This window comes from Pundamilia nyererei, unplaced genomic scaffold (genome assembly GCF_000239375.1).
Source record: "Pundamilia nyererei isolate P.nyererei 1_Seehausen unplaced genomic scaffold, PunNye1.0 scaffold00005, whole genome shotgun sequence".
Lineage (NCBI taxonomy): Eukaryota > Metazoa > Chordata > Actinopteri > Cichliformes > Cichlidae > Pundamilia > Pundamilia nyererei.
The window spans coordinates 2,104,289-2,124,042 of record NW_005187406.1 but is presented as its reverse complement, the minus strand read 5'-3'; the positions used below and the strand labels follow the sequence as shown (position 1 = coordinate 2,124,042).

General features: G+C 43.3%; 2 protein-coding genes across 10 annotated transcripts in view; one reads left to right on the top strand and one right to left on the bottom strand.

The window, feature by feature from the left end:
• arhgap17a (Rho GTPase activating protein 17a) overlaps nt 1-2,693 on the top strand; it is a 33,235-nt gene extending 30,542 nt beyond the window's left edge. For 3 of the 4 annotated variants that reach the window (XM_005721734.2, XM_005721733.2, XM_005721737.2), the window contains one exon: nt 315-2,693. In XM_005721734.2, the coding sequence (XP_005721791.1) occupies nt 315-469 (155 nt within the window). In that variant the 3' untranslated portion in view covers nt 470-2,693. The remainder of the gene's footprint in view (nt 1-314) is intronic. The other variant, XM_005721735.1, reaches the window with a different exon arrangement.
• A 2,723-nt stretch (nt 2,694-5,416) lies between these two features.
• Nucleotides 5,417-19,754, bottom strand: part of grid2ipb (glutamate receptor, ionotropic, delta 2 (Grid2) interacting protein, b) — a 39,080-nt gene continuing 24,742 nt past the window's right edge. For 3 of the 6 annotated variants that reach the window (XM_005721729.2, XM_005721726.2, XM_013913582.1), the window contains 19 exons: nt 18,603-18,755; nt 18,315-18,470; nt 17,697-17,848; nt 17,392-17,526; nt 16,266-16,351; nt 15,880-16,003; nt 15,094-15,395; nt 14,232-14,276; nt 12,455-13,198; nt 11,297-11,449; nt 10,809-10,896; nt 10,274-10,363; nt 8,836-9,032; nt 8,596-8,751; nt 8,425-8,511; nt 8,210-8,339; nt 7,943-8,061; nt 6,717-6,881; nt 5,417-6,416 (listed from right to left, as the gene is read on the bottom strand). In XM_005721729.2, coding sequence (XP_005721786.1) covers nt 6,345-6,416; nt 6,717-6,881; nt 7,943-8,061; nt 8,210-8,339; nt 8,425-8,511; nt 8,596-8,751; nt 8,836-9,032; nt 10,274-10,363; nt 10,809-10,896; nt 11,297-11,449; nt 12,455-13,198; nt 14,232-14,276; nt 15,094-15,395; nt 15,880-16,003; nt 16,266-16,351; nt 17,392-17,526; nt 17,697-17,848; nt 18,315-18,470; nt 18,603-18,755 — 3,154 coding nt within the window. In that variant the 3' untranslated portion in view covers nt 5,417-6,344. The remainder of the gene's footprint in view (nt 6,417-6,716; nt 6,882-7,942; nt 8,062-8,209; nt 8,340-8,424; nt 8,512-8,595; nt 8,752-8,835; nt 9,033-10,273; nt 10,364-10,808; nt 10,897-11,296; nt 11,450-12,454; nt 13,199-14,231; nt 14,277-15,093; nt 15,396-15,879; nt 16,004-16,265; nt 16,352-17,391; nt 17,527-17,696; nt 17,849-18,314; nt 18,471-18,602; nt 18,756-19,754) is intronic. The other 3 variants (XM_005721727.2, XM_005721728.2, XM_013913585.1) reach the window with 3 other exon arrangements.

The following is a 19,754-nucleotide window of genomic DNA, read 5'->3' as shown; positions in this document are numbered from 1 at the left end:
GTGACACAGTTTGACTGCTCTGCAGCAGCTTTAAGTGTTTTCATACGTCGGGCACGTGTTTGCCATTATGGCTGCTGTTTGTCATGTGGGCATTTATCTTTTTGGGATGTTTATGTAGCGTTTTATATGAATTCCTACGTGCATGGGAAACCCATTTGCAGTCCCTTGCTAACATAAACAGTAAGTGGAATTATCTGCTTCAGCTGTTACCACACACATCTCCTTTTATCTAAAGATTATTTGCTATTGTGACTAAGCTTACATGTTTCCTCACCGCAACTAATCTGTCTTCCATGATGTGTCCCGCTTTGTAGATCCGGTGATTCCTTTCAAAGGTTTGAGTCGATCTTTGGTCCCTGACCTCACGGCAGTAGACCAGCAGCTGCCGACTGCCACCGCCTTCTCCTCTTCCTCTTCGCCGCCTCTTCCTAAAGACTGTGACCTGGAGAGCGAGAGCACTGTCCTATAAGGACGCGCCTGCCCATATCTGCAGCCCTCGTATAAAAGATGAACCTCTCCAACTGTGCCTGGTCATGAAGGACAACAAACTAATGGTGGCCATCATGGAGGTCAAACAGCTTCCTGTCAGCAAAATACATAAAACATTTCTCCAGTCACATGATTAATCTTTGACATGCTAGTTTATTATATGCGAGCTCTATTAGTATTTTTACCCACTACTACACACATTTTAACATCACATTATTATAGGGGGTAAGCTAGATGAGTGGCAGTTTGTCTTAGAGCGTTACTACTGGTTGTCTTCACTTTTATAAATGCCATAAGTACAGCTTACAGTCAGTATAGTTATTGATTATATAACACATCTTTAAGCTAAAAGGGGTAAAACATCACTATAAATTCACAGAACTGAGCTGATCCCAGCTCACATCAGCTAAAGGATCTCACACGCAAGCCGCTTTGCAACCCCCAGCTCCTTCGCTTCATTCTGTTTTTAGTTTAATTCATACGTGTGAAACAGTGTACTAGGAAATCTAGAAGGAGTGATAGTCATGTGAATGCCAAATTTTTGGTTTATAGTCTGACAACAGAGGTAGTGTCCACATGCAATTGGTGTTTTCCACTGTTTCTACTGTTGTTTAGTGCAGTTCGTGTGTCTCAGCTGTCATCGGCACTCGCTTCCCGACAGTCTTTTCGACCTCCATGATGTTGCCAGATGTGATTTTTGCAGGGAGACTCGTGATACAAAGCCTTCACCCTGCGACATGTACCGGCCCCTCTGTCTTTACACCGCACTCCCTGCAGATCAAGCTCCAGACAATCGTCAAAGAAGAGCGTAGCAGAAACGAAGGGCAGATGTTGGATCAGCACTGCTGTTAGAGACGGTGTTACGGTAATATAAAAGAGCACGGTGGGGTAATGTGGGGCAGCTGCCAAACTACGGACTGATAGGACTCAGTTGTATTTGGTGTGAGGTGGGGGTTTTCTGTGTGTGAGAATTTTTCAGTGTTGAACATGGCCTTAGATCAAGAAATAAATAAGTTGTATTTTTAAAAGGTGGATGGAATAGAAACCAAAACAGTTGAAGTGTAGCTGTGACTGCAGGTTTCCAGTCGTCTCAAACACTTAACTTTCCCTTTTCTCCCCCTTTATACTTTTATTTCTTTTTCCTCCTGCCTGTATTTATTTACCAATTTAAAACAAAAATACATTCCCTAGTGGCTTGACATCTTTAATGCAGTCTTTAAATATGCACCATGCCTTATCGGTTCCTCCCAGAACTATGAAATACGCATTTACTGTATGGAGGAGGGGGGTATTCCCTTCTAGTACCACAGTATTTCTAAGAAGCTGTGTCAGTAGCGGGTATATTTCAGGCCGTGTCCGATAAGAAACTGTGCGCTTCTGCATTGTTCTGCAGAAGTTGTGTATTTAAATGTGTTTTGGGTTTTCTAAGCAGACGTAGCAGGGGTCGACCTGACCCTCCCAGCCTGAATGCAGTCAGTATTTTTTGCCTTTCTGTTTCTCCAGTCTATCTTAGTGTGCTCTCCGGCGTTCGCCAGGGCATTACACACAGCGGGGCTGAGCGTGAGCGAATGTAGTGAAACATCACCCTGAGCAGAAAGATGCATAAAGAGCTGATTTTGCACTTGAGCGCAGGCCAGACTCACTGAGTGGTTTTCTAGTGAACTCGGTTATAGAGGGCTTGGGTTTTTTCCCTCTCTCTGTCTTTCCCACTGAGCTGAGTGAACACGGTGCTGTGATATCTCAGTAGTGATGTGGTGTTGGATTTTTGCCCGGTCTGTTGTTTTTGGATTTTTTATTTTATTTTAAATGGCTTTGTTGTACTTTCTGTGTAAACTTTGCTTTATTGTTATTATTATTTTTTTGGCCTCTGATAAATGCAGATTTTGGTTCTTAGAGAGCTGACCCAACATGGTACCAGGTGAGAAGGTCTTGGATGCTGCAGTTGCCCTGAAAAGAAGTTGAGTTGTGTTTTTCAGAGACAATCAAAGCATTATGATCCCCTCCTTTCTCTCTCTGTGCACTCTTGTACCTTGCTGCCTTATCCTTGTGCGTTGAGAGAACAAACAAATGCCATTAAACTAGAAATGATGATAATGATGCTGCATTTTTAAGTTCCATAGTTTTATATGTATGCTGTCTGGTGAGCTTAAATATGGGGGAAAAAACATGTAATATGAATGCTTTCCTTTCCAAAGAAAATAAAGTATATGAAGAAACTATTTAAATCTGCTCCAGGTTGATTGTCTTGTGCCTCGACTCTTGTCCTGTAACAGCCTTAAAGAATGAGGGTTAAAATATTCCTGTAATATGATTTTAAAAAGGGTGACAAATTGCTAATGTCACTGATTAAAAAGCTTCTCTTTTTTTTTTGGAATTGCATTAACAAAATGTTACCTATAAACATTTGTTCCTGTTGCCACTGAAGGGCTATATGCAATTATGCTAAAACAATCAGGTTAAACTGAAATAAGATTATTTGGGTCATTAAAATATTTCAGTTGACTGTAGACTGAGCTGTTCACATGACGACCATCCACGCTTTCCACGAGGAGGGTAAGCCACAGAAGCCTGGCCCTTCAGAGTGCTGCCACAGAGGATATTAATGGAAAGATGACTGGAAGGGGAAAGGGTGCACAAGCAACAGGGATGACTGCAGCCCTGAGAGGATTGTTAGAAAAAGTCGATTCAAGAACTTGGGAGACCTTCACGAGGAGTGGATTAGAGCTGGTGTAAGTGCACCAAGAGCTGCTGTCACGCTGCTGTCACGTCCCTAATCTCAAGCCACCAAAGACCAACCAGACGAAGTGTTTTACGTGGGCTAACAAAACCAAACTGTCGCTAAGTTGTTCCCTTTTCAGATGAAAGTACATTTTAAATTGACTAAAGTCTGGAGGAAGAGTGGACTGTTTCCACAGTCACGTCAGGTGCTTCTGCTGGTGGCGCTCTGTTTTATCACGTCCAGAGTAACAGCTGTATATCAGCAGGTCGATTTATGATACTTGATATGCTTTCTTCCTTTTACTGCAGATTAGAATTCAGCAGAGATTTGCACATGGACTGATTCATGTTGATACTTATATATCTGCTATCAGCTGATAATAATGGGCGTTCAACACGTGGGTCACTCTAAACCTATCACCTGAAAGCACAGATAAATCAAACGGCGTTACTTTCAGGCATTTGTTTTTATTTAAAACATTTTAAACATATCCTCCATCTGAAAGCTAACAGAAAGGTAAAATGATCACAAAACATTAGCAACTTTTCATGAAAACATATAAAACAGTTATAAAAGAGAACCAATAAGTTAACCTAGCTAGACTAACAGAAGTGTATTTAAACCTAAATATCCAGGGAGGGTAAATGCTACCAGCTGCACAGCTTTTATACATTAACTGCACCGACATGCAAATGACGGGGACGAGAAACACCGTTACTACACCTGTAGCAGCTAGGAGTGTATTTTTTATTTTTATTTGTTTATTTTTACAAGGTCACAGTCACCTCGTGAGCCTGACTAAAGCTATGCATTAAGAATAAATAAAACGGTAATTTCCTGGTGACACACTTGGATAAGAAAGTGAACTGGGACTTGGAGGACAGGGGAATACAATTTAAAAAAAAAAGAAAGAAAGAAATGAGCAGTGCATAGCAAAAAACAATGAATTTACAATTTCAATAGTTCATAAACAGAAATACAACACAGCTACAGGTACACTGTACTGTAGAGGAGTCATGACATCACCATGACAACCAGAAATGCAGGAAATGTCCATTTACAGTGTGTTTTTCCTCCCCGCACCCCCTGTTGACGTGCATTCATCCAGAGGCCGCCCACTTGTTGGAGCAGAGATGCATTCAGAACACTAGAAAGACTCGACAAAGTGCACAACCATTAGCCGTTTGCCAGAAGCAAACAGCTCACGCTTCACAATGAAGCTGGCTTTCACCTTTGAGTACAGCCAACAACAAAAAAGGACACTAATCACCCACATGCTCTGAAACTACAGAATTTGACGATGTGCCGATGGCGGGCCGTAAAAGGTGCAGCATTGTTTGCAAAACGTCACTCAGAACCCTCAAAACAAATGTGCAAATGAATGTGGATTTCACCGAGTCCTCACAGGGAGAACAGCAGTGATGCTGGATGAATACGAGCGGATGTTCACAGGCTTTAGTTTGGGTGCAAATGGGCTGCATTTACTCAGTTGGTCAATGCGCATGTTGCAATGGATGAGGAGTCACAAGGAGACTGCAATTGTTTGGAGACCGGTTGCCTGGTGGGAGGCAACATGTCTCCAAACAATTGCAGTCTGCATCTAGTTTATAAACGCAGACAGATTGCATGTTACACTGACTCTGAGTCAGTCTACGCCAGTGTGCGCAACTCATCTGTGTGGTTTCTCTTTGCAGTGGGGAATTCAACTCAACAGTTTGCCAATTGGTTGTATTCTGTTTATCTTCCTGTAAGGTTGCCCAGCACCTATTTGATTTGCAGTTAAATCGCCAACCTGCAGCAACTACGTCACTAGTGGTGGAGGAATTTATGGGCTTCTGGCTGGACTGGGAATACAAGTGGTTAATTTTTGTTTTATGTGAATTTGGACATCAACAGATTTCATGCGATTGCCGGCTTGACCCCCTTCAATCGCAAACTGATAGCAGTCAGACTCCATCTTATTGCCGTTTTATTTCCATCCGAGTCTTCAACGCAACAATTCAAAGGCAAAAAATTGATTGCGAGCTGTCATGGTAGAGTGTTTACACTTGACTGACATAAGTAACAATGTAACCTTAAAGGATGCAGGCCAAAGAATCCTCTTCAGATCTGTTTGTTTGTTCAAATGACAAATTTGATTTTATCACTGCAAGATGAGTTTTGACATTTTGAGTTATTTTAACACATTTTATAATAATAATAATAATAATAACAAGAAGAAGAAAAATTAAAATATTAATAAAACTTAAATTTGTAAATTTCTACAATCTTTACGGCCTTGCTTTGCTTCCATAGACATCAGATCCTCAACACTTTAGGACCAGAGCTGGGTGTGTGTGACTTTAACTCGCCTCTATCAGAAGAGAAAAGAAAAAGGATTTTCATCATAGATGTCACAGTAAAGGAAATAAATATGACTACAAGTCATACAATTCATGTTCTAGATTCACAATTTGGACATAAATTGTTTAAAAACTCCTACCGTCTACTATTTCTGAATGTTTAAAATATATCCTGCAGTATGGGAGGCAGTGAGCGCACCATCAAACACTAACACTGAACTACACCTGTCAGTCATCTTGAGTCCAGATAACTGTCATCAGCCTACATTTATGCTTCGTCTTTACAATTTTCAAATATGATCTGATAGAAAATATAAACTTTATATAGTCGTATAATAAACATGTAAATAGTCATACCAGTTGTTGTCGTTGCTTAAACCTCGCTTTAATGCAGCATCACAATCAAGGGCCTTGAAAGGCTTCCTTCTAACAATCTTTACAAATTTACCAATTAATGCGCATTAAAAAGAGATGTAAATAACGTTGATAAGTGGCGGGAGTATTGCGTGTGTGCTGTGGAGTTCCTATTGATCTGTGGACACCTGAATCGTCCTGCTCTACCAGCACCTGAAGTAATAGCACTGCTGCACACGGGGCACTCGTTAACTTGTGGTTTATCTACATACAGATACAGCGCATTTCCATTGTGTTTGCTATAGATGACGTGGTCTCTGTTCCCGTTGGTTTGAGTGTCTGTGTGTGATCTTGGCACTTTGGTTATGGAGAGCAGAGTGAAAACTGAGAGCCGGCCGGCCTTTTCGGTTTGGCCCGACATCTGCCCGCATTTCTTGCTTCTACCAGGCCAAAGGGGAAGACAGTCTGGGGCTTCTGGGGTTTTCTGGAGTCTGGATCTCACTGAGAGCTCTCTGCAAAAGAAAATCCATAATCTCCTCTTATTTATACTCATTTTACCCCATTATTTTCAGATTTAGAGCACATTCATTTATTCCACAGACAGTGCCGCTTTGCAGCCTAATCAGTTTATAGCTGCAGGCAGCCGGTCTGTGTGAGAGCACTGTTTGAATGCCTCATTGTTTAGTAGGTTTGAGTCTGTCACACGCCTGCTGAATATATCCAAAATATGACTGTCACCTTCTGGAACAAGTCAAATTTAGCCTTGCTCATCTATCAACACCTTGACAGAGAACAGTGGAGTAACAGCTCACCTCAAACTTGGATACGAACTCTGAAAAAATGCCAAAGAAGGTCTCTGTGCTGGAGGACTTGCTGTCCTCTCCAAAGTAGGAGGCCACCTTGGAGAACTCCTCCATGGCTCTGGTCTGCAAAGATTCAAGAGACTGGATCGCAGGGTGGCTGTTCTCCAGGAAAGTCTGTGGGCACAAACATACAAATATACAGGGGCTCTTAATGAATGGTGCAACTGGGTGAAGATTTAGAAAACAATTAGTGATGCTGCCATGATGCCCTGATCTCTCTTGTCTCTATATTTACACTCCTCCATGATAATGGATGGGTGCTACAAAATTGTTTGAGGCAAAGCAAGGTGCCACCACCTGTACACTAACAACTCTTTTACTGAAGTAGTCCTGGTTTGGAAATGTTATTGATATCTTTTGAGAGTCCATACAAATATGTCTGGACTTTCCTCTTATACTCCTGGTTACTGACACCTAATAACATGAGCACAGGGAATGTATCGTATTGTTTCTTTGTTGTTTTTCTCCAAATACCCTGCTTTCCTCCCACAGACCGAGGAGCTTGCTTGTTAAATTCGGATTAAATGATGAACTAACAGATGACAGATACAGTGCACAAATAAATGTTTGAATGAGTAGCTTTGTGGTCAATTAGACCGTTGAAGTGCAACATTATCATATTATTTGTGTTTGTGTTACTATCCTAAACAACCAGGAAACGGTTAGCTTAGCAGTGCGAAGCGGGCAAGTCATTATGTCGCTTGTTTCAACAATATGGAACCCAGACAACAAAACCAGCCGATTTTGTCAAGTTTTTCCTGAGCTTTTATAATACTTTTTACACTTATATTATAACCTGTATGGTAGTAAACATCAGAGTGCTTGTAGTCGATGAGAACTGGACAGGGCCAGCCAAGTGATTCCTTTGCTAAGCTGAAACTGCAAAGACACAAGAGTGTCTCTTTAACTCTTAACCGTTGATAAACATCATTCATTTATTTACAGATTTTACTGTAGGGGTGCATGGTGGAACAGCGGTTAACACTGTCACCTCTCAGTATAAGGGTTCAACCCTGCTGCCCACCTGGGCCTTTGTGTGCATGTTCTCCCTATGACATTAATCTGAGTGTCGTTCCTACTGTTTCAGCTTTGTGATAACATGCAAACTACCCATTGTACACCCTGCGTGTGCTGGAATAGGCTCCAGCCTTGAAAATGGATGGGTTTTATCGTACACTCATGACTGAAGTGAAGTGATCGTCAGGGGTAGACTGGATCTTCTGACAGGCCGCCCTGATGTCCTGCACGGTGGAGTGAAGGTCACTCAGCTCTGTTGTAATGGCCCTCTGGTTCACTGTCACAGGGAAATATTGGAGATGAGGTAACAAACCCATTGAAACTCAAAGGAAATATGCAAATCAAACTGTAACAACAGCATAAAATATGCAAAAGAAGCACACCTGATTCTACTGTATATTAACTATTAACTAAGAGCATTGTACCTTTAGCTGCCAGAGGCACTGTTGTGAGGTCTCTGGGAAAGCTGAGCAGCTCTGGGAAGTGTTGGCACAAAGACTTGGCCAAAATGTGGAGAAAGGTGGATTTCCCGTCTACTGTTTTGGTTGTGCTTAGCTAAGAGACAGAAGGAGAAGCGCATGAGCGACTAAACACTGAACTCGAGCTTACCGTGTTGAAGGCACAGACATCCGTGCTGTACCTCAGTTAGGAAGTTGATCTTAAAACTGGTCGTCCTGTTGCTCTTCGGCTGCCCGTTGTTCAGGTAATTTCCCATTGCAAGAACAAACTGTTGGTAAAGTAAAGCCGTAAGTATTCACTGCTAACACAGATATTCACAGATTTCTTTTCATTTCGACTGCTCATTTCATACCTCCAGGATCTTGGCTAATTTCTTGCTGCTCCTGAGCTCCACTGAAGCCTTGTAGATGTAATCGTACGCGATCTTCATCTCCTCCGTCCTCTCCTGTAGGGTCGTTTTAAAGTAGAGGCTCCGCAGGCGAGTCTTATAATCAGGCACCATTAGCATCTGAAACACAGACAATGTTAAATCATTTAGTTTTACTCTTTAAAACATGTCTGATCATCTCTGACATTTTTCCCTCACAGTCACCTGGAAAATGAACTGGTCCGGCTCGCTCAGCTTGCCCGGGTCCTGATCAAACTGTTCGTACTGTTTCACCTCTTCTTCGTCTGGGGCATACAGCAGCAGCTGCTTGATGTGGGCCGGCTCCAGCCTGTCGGTGGTCATGTTCATCAACACCTGACGCAGCTCTTCGGGGGAGATTTTCAGATGGGCGATGAGGATGGCTGCAGGGAGGAGGAGGAGGGTGAGTAGGCGGGGGGAAATGTGGAGAATTTATGTACCAAAGAGGATCACTGTGTTCCCGCTCTGCTGACAAACCCTTCATCTGCCTGTCTTTCACTCACATTTATTACCATGTGTCTGTAACATGTAGCTCTGAAACCCAGAGTCACATCATAAACCCGCTAATTAACAGTGAATTAGCAGTGCCGTGACAGAAGACAGAAGTTGCTGTGCCAAAGAGTCCAATCTGGATAACTGCAGAGAAGCAAGGCATCATTTTTAGACTTTTCATTGTCTTGCTATATTGCTGCACTGGCCTCTATTGTTACGCTGACGTAAGATGACTCTTTGTAATTCTTTGATCAAATTTGGCCAAATCTGATCCACGATCTAGGAAGAGCATAAATATACATGTCTTTTTCTTCTTGTAGAGACTCACTCTTTTTCCTTGTGAATGAAACATGAACGACCTGTTGGTACCAGTTAGCACAAAGCAAATCTAGAGAAAAATCAGTCAGAAGGTATAAGGAGAGAGCAATGATCTGTGGCCATTTTCTTTAAGGGAGTTATCTCGCTGTTACTTCTGCAGTGCACTTGTTTTCACCTTCATTCCAACCAAGGGAGGTGAAATAGATTCATGATGGTTTATAGCTGATATTCCTGAACTTTAACTCACTTGGATCATCCAGTGTTCCTTTAATTTACTTGAACAGTGTAACTGTATCCATTACGGTGGCCCTGAGAGGTCAAATGCAACTTAAAATGCAAGCAGGTAAAAAAAATGCTGCAAAAGCACAGAGCACACATGGGAAGCTGAATAAGTAGTAGCAGAAGTTTAACAGCTGCAGAGTCAGTGGTAAATTTCAACTCTTGATTCTGTTCTATTATCTTTGTTATGCTAATATATATGTCTGAGTGCGCTCTCACCTGAACCCTGCCCTTCGATGCAGCGTTACTACTTCAGGCTAACATGTTTTTATCAGGTTAATCACTTTATCAGTTAATTTTCATCAAGTTTATCAGCTATATATTATCTTGTGGGCACAATGTGGATTTGATACCTTGTCTAAATAGTGTCTATAATTCCTCTTCCACATCAGTTACGCAGAAAATGTTTGGCCTTCGTTAAGTGATGTTCTTTGTCTTCTACTTGTGCAACGTTTTTGTAACTATAAAAGGTATTTTTGCTGCAGTCTCACATCCTTGATCCTCGACCCTTGTGTCGTGTTTGTGTGGCACTCACAGGCATTGTAGGCTTTCTTATGAGACAGAATCTCCACCACGTCTTTCTTTTTTAAGTTCTCTGGCTGGAAGGCTGGCTCTGGAGGAGAGACTGATAATTTTAACAAACAGTGTAAGGATGCGTTCTCCTGGCACCAGGGGTCAATATGCAAACTAAGTCTAAGAGGCTGAACGTGGCGGGTTGGTGGGTTAATAACACACTCTGCCATTAGAGGCCATTAAAATGATTTTTAATCGGTAACAGCAAGTTGTGTGGTTTGTTTTTTACATAGGCAGATCTGTGTTATTACTGATAATCATGACAGAAAACAAGAGGGGGATATGGTGCCGTATGGAGAATGGATTTGAGGTGCAGGTGAATGAAGCAGCTCCAATGGAGAACATAACTGTGAAGGTACAAACACAACAGGCGACGTCAATAAAGACACACATATATTCAGATGCAATGCAAATGTATCGTTTTAGACACAAAGAGGTTAAGATGACTTGATGTGTATGAATTGATGAAGACGTGACAAAGTTACAAAATCACTCACTGGATCTGCGTTGAGTCCCAAAGTGCAGGTCCAGGTCTAAGTGCTTCACCATGTCGGTGAGCTTGTCATACTCTGAATCCTCCCCGAGCTAAACACAGACAAGGACACACTGTACTCTCCGAAGGCACAGTCAAAATCAGCTTTTTTAACTTGTTTCTTTTATTTTTGGTGTTCAGATTTTATTCATGTCTGATAGGAATATATGCTGGGATCAAAAAGGCTCAACGTTTTAACATCTAAAAGCAGATCAAGTCTGGCACAGCCTCTGTTTACAAAAACAACATTGTTGCCTTGATGACTCATCGGAGACACATAAGGAGGTTTTTCCAAATATGGATGGAGATATGTAGGAGTAGTGAGAAAACTCACAGTCCGAGTGGGTAGATTCACATGTTGTTTTCTTTTTTTACCGACAGAGCCATACATATACGTATCCGTACAGCCTCTAACCACAGGGTAATGCAAGATAACTGGAGATCACCACTCACCTGACCCCATATTGTTCCCTCAGAGTTCTCCACCTGCTCCCAGCGGAGCCTCTTTACACTCATGTGGTTAACGTCTGAGGCTTGCTGGCCCGGCTTGGGCAGCGGAGGTGGGTCACAAGGAGGAGGTAATGGTGGAGGAGGTGGTGGTGGAGCCTTGAAGATGGAAAAACAGTTACTTAACACTTAAGCCATAGTGTTCTAGTTCAGCACAAAGACAGCAGTTCTCACTACTGAATCATATTCCCACTGTGCGCATGGACCTCACAAGTTTCTTGTATACTCTTTAGCAGTTGTAGACAAAGAAATGATTACTGCTATTATTAGTTATTTAGGGTATGGGTCTGTCGTGGAAAGCAACAGCAAAACCGGGGACAGAGCACGAGGTTAAGCTAAAAAGAGCATGGCAGGAAGTACTGGGGTTGAGATGGGTTGCAAAGTGGCTTACAGCACACTGTGGACAGGATAAAGAAGATTAAAACAAAATAAATAGATTTCCCACTCAGGTCTATAGGAGAATATCAACTGAACTGTGGGTTGCAATGAGATCATGTGACCTATCGGGATGAAGTTGATGGTCTGCCTAAATGCTGTTCTCGAGTAATGAAGTCCAATTAAAATCTGGAATCATGTTAAATTCACGAACAGTGTTGGGGGAATTTGGGGTTTTGGTGGAAGAATACAGTCTCAGACTGGTCATGTAGTCTTTTTATTTCTCCTTATCCTCTGACGTCCCACAGGTCAAACCACACAGAGTGAAGGTTGGGCTACACTTAACATACTGAAGGCGTTAACTTTCAAATCAAGCCTCTTAAGTGGATTTTGGCCTAATAGATCTTCTGTCATAAAAGGCACATTTGGGGATGAAATAGATTTTAAAAAGTTGATTATAGATCAGACGGTACATCAAATCCGAAACTGGCTGCTGGCAAACATGAGCGATGTTAAAAGGTTAAAATGGGGCAAATGATGCAGAATGTTGATTAGCACCAGAGTGTTTAAGTGCTAGTTTGCACCTCTGTTGCTAAGCGCTCTTGGTTGCAGCACTGATGGAGTGAACCTCTTTGTGTTTTCATTTTCTATTTCTGTGTGTGCTGATGTCTTATTTGTACTTCAAGTAACAAGACAAAAAACAAACAAACCACAAAGTGCAGATGTTACCTGTTTGGAGGTGTGGTGTTCCTGCCTTGTGGTTTCCAAGGTCTTCATGTGACTGGGGAGGGTGGAGTGAGAGGTTGGAGGCTGCGAGAGCAGCGAGGAGCCCGCGTGGCCCTGGCTCTGACATTGGGATGGGCTGTGCTCCTGGAGGGACGGCGGCAGTGGGCCCTGGTAGCTGTGTTGGTGGTGGAGCTGGTGGTGCCTCTGCAGGACGAGCTGGCTCGGCCTCAGCAGCTGCGGGGAGGGCTGCGGGGAGGGCTGGCGGATAGGCTGAGGCTGGCTGAACTGTCGTGGGAGGTAGGTGGGGCGGGAGCGCAAGGTTTTGGTGGAGGTCAGGGTTGTGTGGCCGAGGCGGGTGGTGGGTTGGAAGCGCTGGAGAGTCTTCTCATTTTCGTCTCTGCTCGGGTGCTTTTTGTGTAGGGGAGAGCGGCTGGACAGGATGGTCCTCGGGGGGGGTGGAGGAGGAGGGATGATGGGGTGGTGCGGTTGGAAGGGCATCCGGCTGCGGGGCACGTGCTCGGGTGAGAAGCGCACTGGTGGGAGAGGGTCGGTAAACGGAATGGGAGGGGGTATGAGAGCCTGCAAGGGCGGAGGAGGCGGGGGGCTTTGGGTGGGAGGTGGTGGGATCGGTTCGGATCCAGAGGAGTAGCAGGGAGAGGAGGCCTCGTCGCTGCTGCTGTGATCCTCACTGCCGCTGCTGAGCTGCCGGGGCATGAAGCCGATTTCCTGGTCCTCCTGGAAGCTCATCTGGAGGGAGGAGGAGTGCACCATCAGCCCCGAGAACCACCTTCACCTCCACATAGTCTAGTAAACGGCTAATAAACAGCTTCTACGTTTTAAAATCCAGTCTATTCAAGCTAATTAGGTTATTATTAGGTTCATTACGGCTTTGACGTTTGCTTGAAATGTTGTACTGAAACTTACTCCACTGCCTGTTTATATTTGAACAGAAAAAGCGACACGGGGTGCGATCAGAATGTTTTGGAACTCTGACAATTTATTTTAAAGAAAGGTTTTGTCCTTGTGCACCTCTGGACTACTTCTACTAGTGCTGCTATTTTACGTCCCATTCATCTGTGATTTCTATCTAGACCACAAACGTTGGCTAAAAGCCGACATCTGTGTCAGACTGACCCAGCTTTAATGTCCTGAACCATCTGTGCTGGTGAGAGGTGGGTGTCTGGCTACCACCAGCGAACCAAAAAGCAGTTTTCAGTACATAAAGTCCAAGCTTGCTCAGGAAGGTCAGACTGTTCACACAAACTTCTACTTCAGCTCCATGCAGATCTGGCTCCCTACAACTCTATCTTTTCCCCAGAAATAAAGTTAAAGTTAACTAGTTCACTAAAATCAATGCAGAGGTGCACGAAGATGCAATCTTGAAGGGGTGACTAGCCAAATTCAAGTTTGCTTGATTAAAAAGGAGATTTTATTTTACAGGTGTAATCCCAAAATATATTTATCACACTTCATAGCAAGTTCAGAAATTCTGCTTCTTTTTTTTTTTTCTCTTTTTGACTTTTAGAATAGAAAATATCTACAAAATAACATCAAATCAAAGTGCTGATCTACAGAATTTAAAACCCATGCACTTAAATATCTCCAAACCTCTATATAAAAACTATGAAAATAACAATACAATATATTATAATATAACATAATGTGAATGGAAAAGAACCGTGACAATGCTATAAAAAGCCCAGTACTTATTCTAAATACAGATTACTAAACAGAAACATGTAGATAAAACTATGATATAACTGAGTATCGTTTTACTTACAGGCACAACTCTTCTTCTGAAACCATGACAACCACCTTGATATATCTGTTCGTGTGACACAAGTGTTCATTGTAGCGTACATTAGAGGTGCTCTAATGTAAACATGCAACACTACAACGTTAATACTTCTCTAAATGTTCAACTTGCTTACTGTTTATTAAGGAGCAAATGCACAAACAACAGATTTTCTCCTTATCATGCTAAATATATAAATCGAGATCACGGCGGTCTAACAGCTTCCACGCCGCAGCGGCGCACATTCTGTGCAACTGAGTCAGACAGGATGACATTTTCCCGTCTGGCCCAATCAATATTGTGGCAGTGAAAGTGAAAGTATGACCAGCATTAGCTTTTATTACAGCATTACTCGCACTCTGCATTGAAATTTAAACTCACTTGTAATTTAAAAGTAATGAATGTAGCAGCTTTAAATGTGAAATATAGACTATAATAATAATCCTGTGATGCATGACGCACGTTAATTGCAGGCACGGCTTCCAGTTATTCCTCTCACTGAACCAGCACCTACAAGAGTCTGAAGGTTTAATCAATGGAGATTTTATACTTGTAGAATGTAAACATTACAGAAGCTAGCTCCTTCTGCATAGGCTGCTGTAGGCTGAATAGTAAGTCACTCACTCTTAAGGTTAGGTCCATAAATTGTTAGACAAGTCTGGTTTAAAATCCACTGTGGGTTAGGGGTCAGGGCTCAACAATGAGAGCGTTCCACTTTTTCTGCTCCTGCTCCAAATAAAGGTAAAACACTTGTAGCATAGTTCTGCCTCTCACAGCTGGCAGCTCAGCGGTGGAATAACTGAAAATCACGTCTTAAGAAACAATAACGCCTGTTTTTCTTCCTCACCTCCTCGTAGTCGTTCTCCCCGGGCACGAAGTCATCCACCAGAGTGACCCGGTGGCCCAGCTGCTCGCTCAGGGAGTCCAGGAACTTGTCTGTGTCTCGGCTGCGTGGCGGCCGGGAGAAGGTGAACAGTTTTTTGCGGTGGGTCAGCACGTTGTGGCCGCTGTCTGAGTGATGAGGGGAGGCCGGGGGGCTCTCCAGACTGACATAAGGGTTGGAGTCTATGCTGCTTTGATGGTGGATTTCATACACGGGAGTGGGAAGAGGCTCCTTCCAAGACAGGGACAGGCCAGATTTACGATTACCTGTAGAGACGCACATTAAAAACGATGGCCTCGATTTATATTTAGGCCACCTTGACGTGAGGATCTTTCCTCTTAGTAAATATCTGACATTCTAGACCATGTAGTCACCAGGAGGATTATTTCTTCTGAGAGGTAACCATTGCAAAATAAATAAAAAAATAAACTGAAAGCTTGTGTGTTTGAGTGGTTGCCATGCCATGTTCACATCAGACTGGCAAAAAAATAGCATCACTTAGCAGCAATTCTGCTTGTTTGCCACCTATAAGGACACATCGTCCACCACAACCCCCCAAATCTCATCATGATGTAAACATGGCATCAGTCACGTGCCACCAAGGCCCAAAACTGATCGGCTTCTATCACTTTGCATGTCATTTTATCTGTTCATTATGCAAATATGGGACCCTGGTGGCTTAAAACAGCAAGATGAAAGCATGTATCTGAAAGCGTGTGGATGCGGTGAGTTTTTAGGAACCCAGAATACCTGTGAGGGTGGGGAGTGTGAGGGGAGAGAGAGGGCTCTCGGGCTCTGGTGAGGAGCCGCACTGCAGTGGAGGCACACTCTTTCCTGCGTACACGTTCTCCAGCTCCGTATACACACCTGTCATCTACAGATGAAGGCATGATCATCTCATTAGCACATTATTGCTGGGCACATTTTCTTTGAAGGTCTGCTGCTTATTAGTGTTTTAATTTTTTTTTTTTTCGGTTAAGCTGCAGACTCACATCTGACCAATTATCAAAGTATGATGATAATGATCAGCAAACCTTCAAATCAAGTGAGACCAGAGAGCACAGAGATCATAGCTAGCGTTCCGTAAATGCCAGTCGCTGAGGAGCTAGGCGCGGGAAAGCTGCGGGTATACCTACATGATTGAGGTCAGGGGACTCGGGGAAGGAGGTTCCATCTCCTGACTGCCTCTCCTCCGGGCTCCCGGATTCATCGATATGAATTCCTAAAGCACAATAAAGCATGAACAGTGACACGTGTTCATCCACCATCCACCTCCAGCCTGGGAGGAGAGCGGATGAAGCAGAGCAGAACAGCGCAGAAGGAGCAAAAAAAGCTCAGGTCCCGCAACGGGGGTTAGCGATGGTAATGGAAAACTGGGGAAAAGTAAAGTACCTGAAGCCTGAAACAGCCAGGAAATAAACACTGTTTCAAACTGAGAGGTTGGGGAAGTTTTTAAAAGCAAACGGATGCTGAGAAATGGATGTAATGTATGACCTGGTGATGACTTTTTTTCTTTTTGTTAGTAGCAGTCCTATGTGAGCTCAAACACTTACACACATTCCCACCTGGGATTTGGCCACTGCAAATAAAGCCTCGTTACTTATCTCTGATAAGACCTGGATCAATGGGAATTTAGGTAGCGGCGGGTGAATAGTACAGTAACTTCATCAGGAATCCCCATTTACTGTCTCATCGTCGATTTCTCTTGTATGAGTTGTGTTATAACGATGGGAACACAGATTTAAATAAGCACACAGCTTATTAGCAATAACAACCCCATTTAAATCCCTCTTGCTTTACAGATTTCATTAAAGCGGCATTAACATTCTGTGTTGGTCACCTGGGGCAAACAACCTTGTTACGACACCATTTCAGTTCATCCAGCAGTGACGAAGCAACGTTCCCACTCAAGTCTCTCTTTTTTTGCCTCCCGAGGGAAAAAATCTTCATCTTCATCAGCTAAATGTTCACCGGCTCTACCTTTAATTGCTAACTTTGTCTTCCAGCTGTCTTTGCGCTGTAGCCTACAGTGGCTTATTAAAGCTTTTACATCAAAGAAAGGTTGCCCGACGACAAGATAAATTGCTTAAAGTGGTTATATTGTAGCAGATGTGTTGCAGGAAGGAGCTCGAAGGCTTTTTAAAACCTTTGTATCAAACCCAGCTGAACAATTTCTGGAATTATAATGATTTTGTGCTAAAGGACAACAGGCTCTCATTCAACATGTTTATCCTGCTGGGACGTTGCCGTGCATAAGCGTACCCATTCCTAGGTGAGTCCCAATGATGCAGTCATCGGAGCTCCTCTCTCGGACGTTGTTGCGGTACGACGACCCCGTCACCCGCATGGAGCTGCTGCGCCGGTGGTGCTCTGGACCGTTGTCAGGCTCTAATAATGCTGCAAAACACACACACACACACACACACACACACACACACACACACACACACACACACACACAGGGTCAGATTGGCTCTACTTTGCTATTTATATAAAAAGCACGATAAACATCGATAGTACATCACGATAAAAATCCAATTCAACTTCTCATTCGTTTCATGCCTCACCGTTGCTCTTGTAGCCAAGGAAACGAGACAGCTTGCCCTGGCAGCGCTCCTGTTCATCGTAGGTCAGCAGCTGGTAGATGAACTTCCAGATCAGCTGCTTGGCTGGAGTGTCCAACACTGGAAACACGTCCACGATCAGGGTGTCCACGTTCCTGCAAACACACGTGCTCCATATCCACTCACTGTCTTCTTTATATAATTCCTGCTCATGGCTGACTATCATTCAGTGCAAGGGTTTATTTTATATTCTTTGTACCATGTAAAGCTGAGAAAGAGATGCTGGGAGAGAGCAATGAAAAGGGTGGGAGGATAACAAAGATGTCACTTATGGTATGATTTATGTTGTTGGGTGTACGCTGTATGCATATACAGTTGAATAACAGTGGTATTTTAATCCTGCTGCCTCACATGTTTGCATCATCTGCTGAGCTAATTCATCATCCCGTCTTTCTCGATCCCTTCATCCTATATAGGAAATAATATCAGAACCTAACTTAAGCTGTAACTTCCTGCTTCCGCTGCTAACCCTTCATTTGCTCAATAATCCATGTCTTCGTTTGCTAACAGATTCCTCTGTAACCCTGTAACCCTCTGCTCCCTGTCCCTTCGCTCACTGACCTGTGCTGGAAGAATGTCTCTAAAGCTTTGCAGACACTGTATCTCTCCTGGATGGTCAGCAGGTGCTCCAGCTGCTGGCTGAAAGTCCGCCCGTGGACTTTGATGCTCGGTGGAAGAATCTCTGCAACCCACTGCAGAGAACTGAGACCAGGAGACCTGGACAGCATGTATGGAGGAAACCGAACATTAATTTTTCCATTCCTACTTACTGAACTAATCCTTCTCCTTCATTCAAAACGAATACACTGCTACAGGCTAGGTCTAGTGTCAGATTTTTGGTGTGCTAACCTAGAGCGTGGCAATGTGGTGGGGGCCAGACTAGAGGATTCATCTGCATCTGTTTGGTCTGAAGAAAAGTCAGATGGACCCTCCTCCACCACGAGAGTGGGCACTGCCCCGCTGCCCTGCAGCATAGACACCACCTTCTCATGGGAGCAGTTCCTAAAGCAAGGGGAACAAAAAGGAGAGACGATGGCTGTTAGCTGTATAATAGAAGGACTGAAGCAATGTGCACAAACCAGCAGAATCACTGCGTTATTATGTAATACTAAGATAAGTATTGAAATTGAAAAATTATGTAAGCAGACATACATAAAAACTACATTTAACAGGATTATATAATAAAAAATAATTTGTTTCAGTGTGCCCAGAAACACTGCTGCTGCTCTAAGACACCTTGCAAGCCACGAGAAGCTTCCCACACTTACTTCTATATTTTGGTACAATATGTGAGAGCATCTTGTTCTTTATGTGATGTACACAGACACTATGAATCCAAATATAAGCCCTGGTAATCACGTACTGCAAAGTTTTAACAAATACACGTTGTTTTTTTTACCTTAAAGGTATGAGGACTGCAAAAATAATTGTTTCCATCATTATAACAAATATATCATTTTCCACATTGTTGCAGACGCTTTGTAAACACTAGACTGTAACGTCCAAATCTCTTGTACTTTCTTTTCCTCCTTCTTGCTGGCGAGCACCTCCCACTGTTTTCCTGATCACCTCCTACGGCTGCAGCAGCATGTTATCAGGGAGAGCAGCGAAATTATACATTGCCAATCAAATGAGTACATCAAGCAGCCTGGGAGATGCGCTGTGACTCTTCTTTCACATGGTTATCAGGGTGACAGGATAAGTAGTGCTGTTTCCTCACATGGAAATACTGTCTGATGCATTGCTTGGTATAGTGTATTTGCTGAGCTCGCACATGTACAGTTCAAATTCAGATTTCTTATGTGCACTCCCACACTCACTCACGAGAAGGAGAAGGTCAAGAAGTTGTCAAGTCTACAGAAGAACTACAGTGACTCCCACGAGGAAAGTTCAGTTTACATAAAGGCTGTGATCACGTTCATCAGCCCATGGGCGCATAGGGTACCTGCACACGTGTCAAGGTATGTGAAGGAGCGCTTCATTCACATACCCCTCAGGATG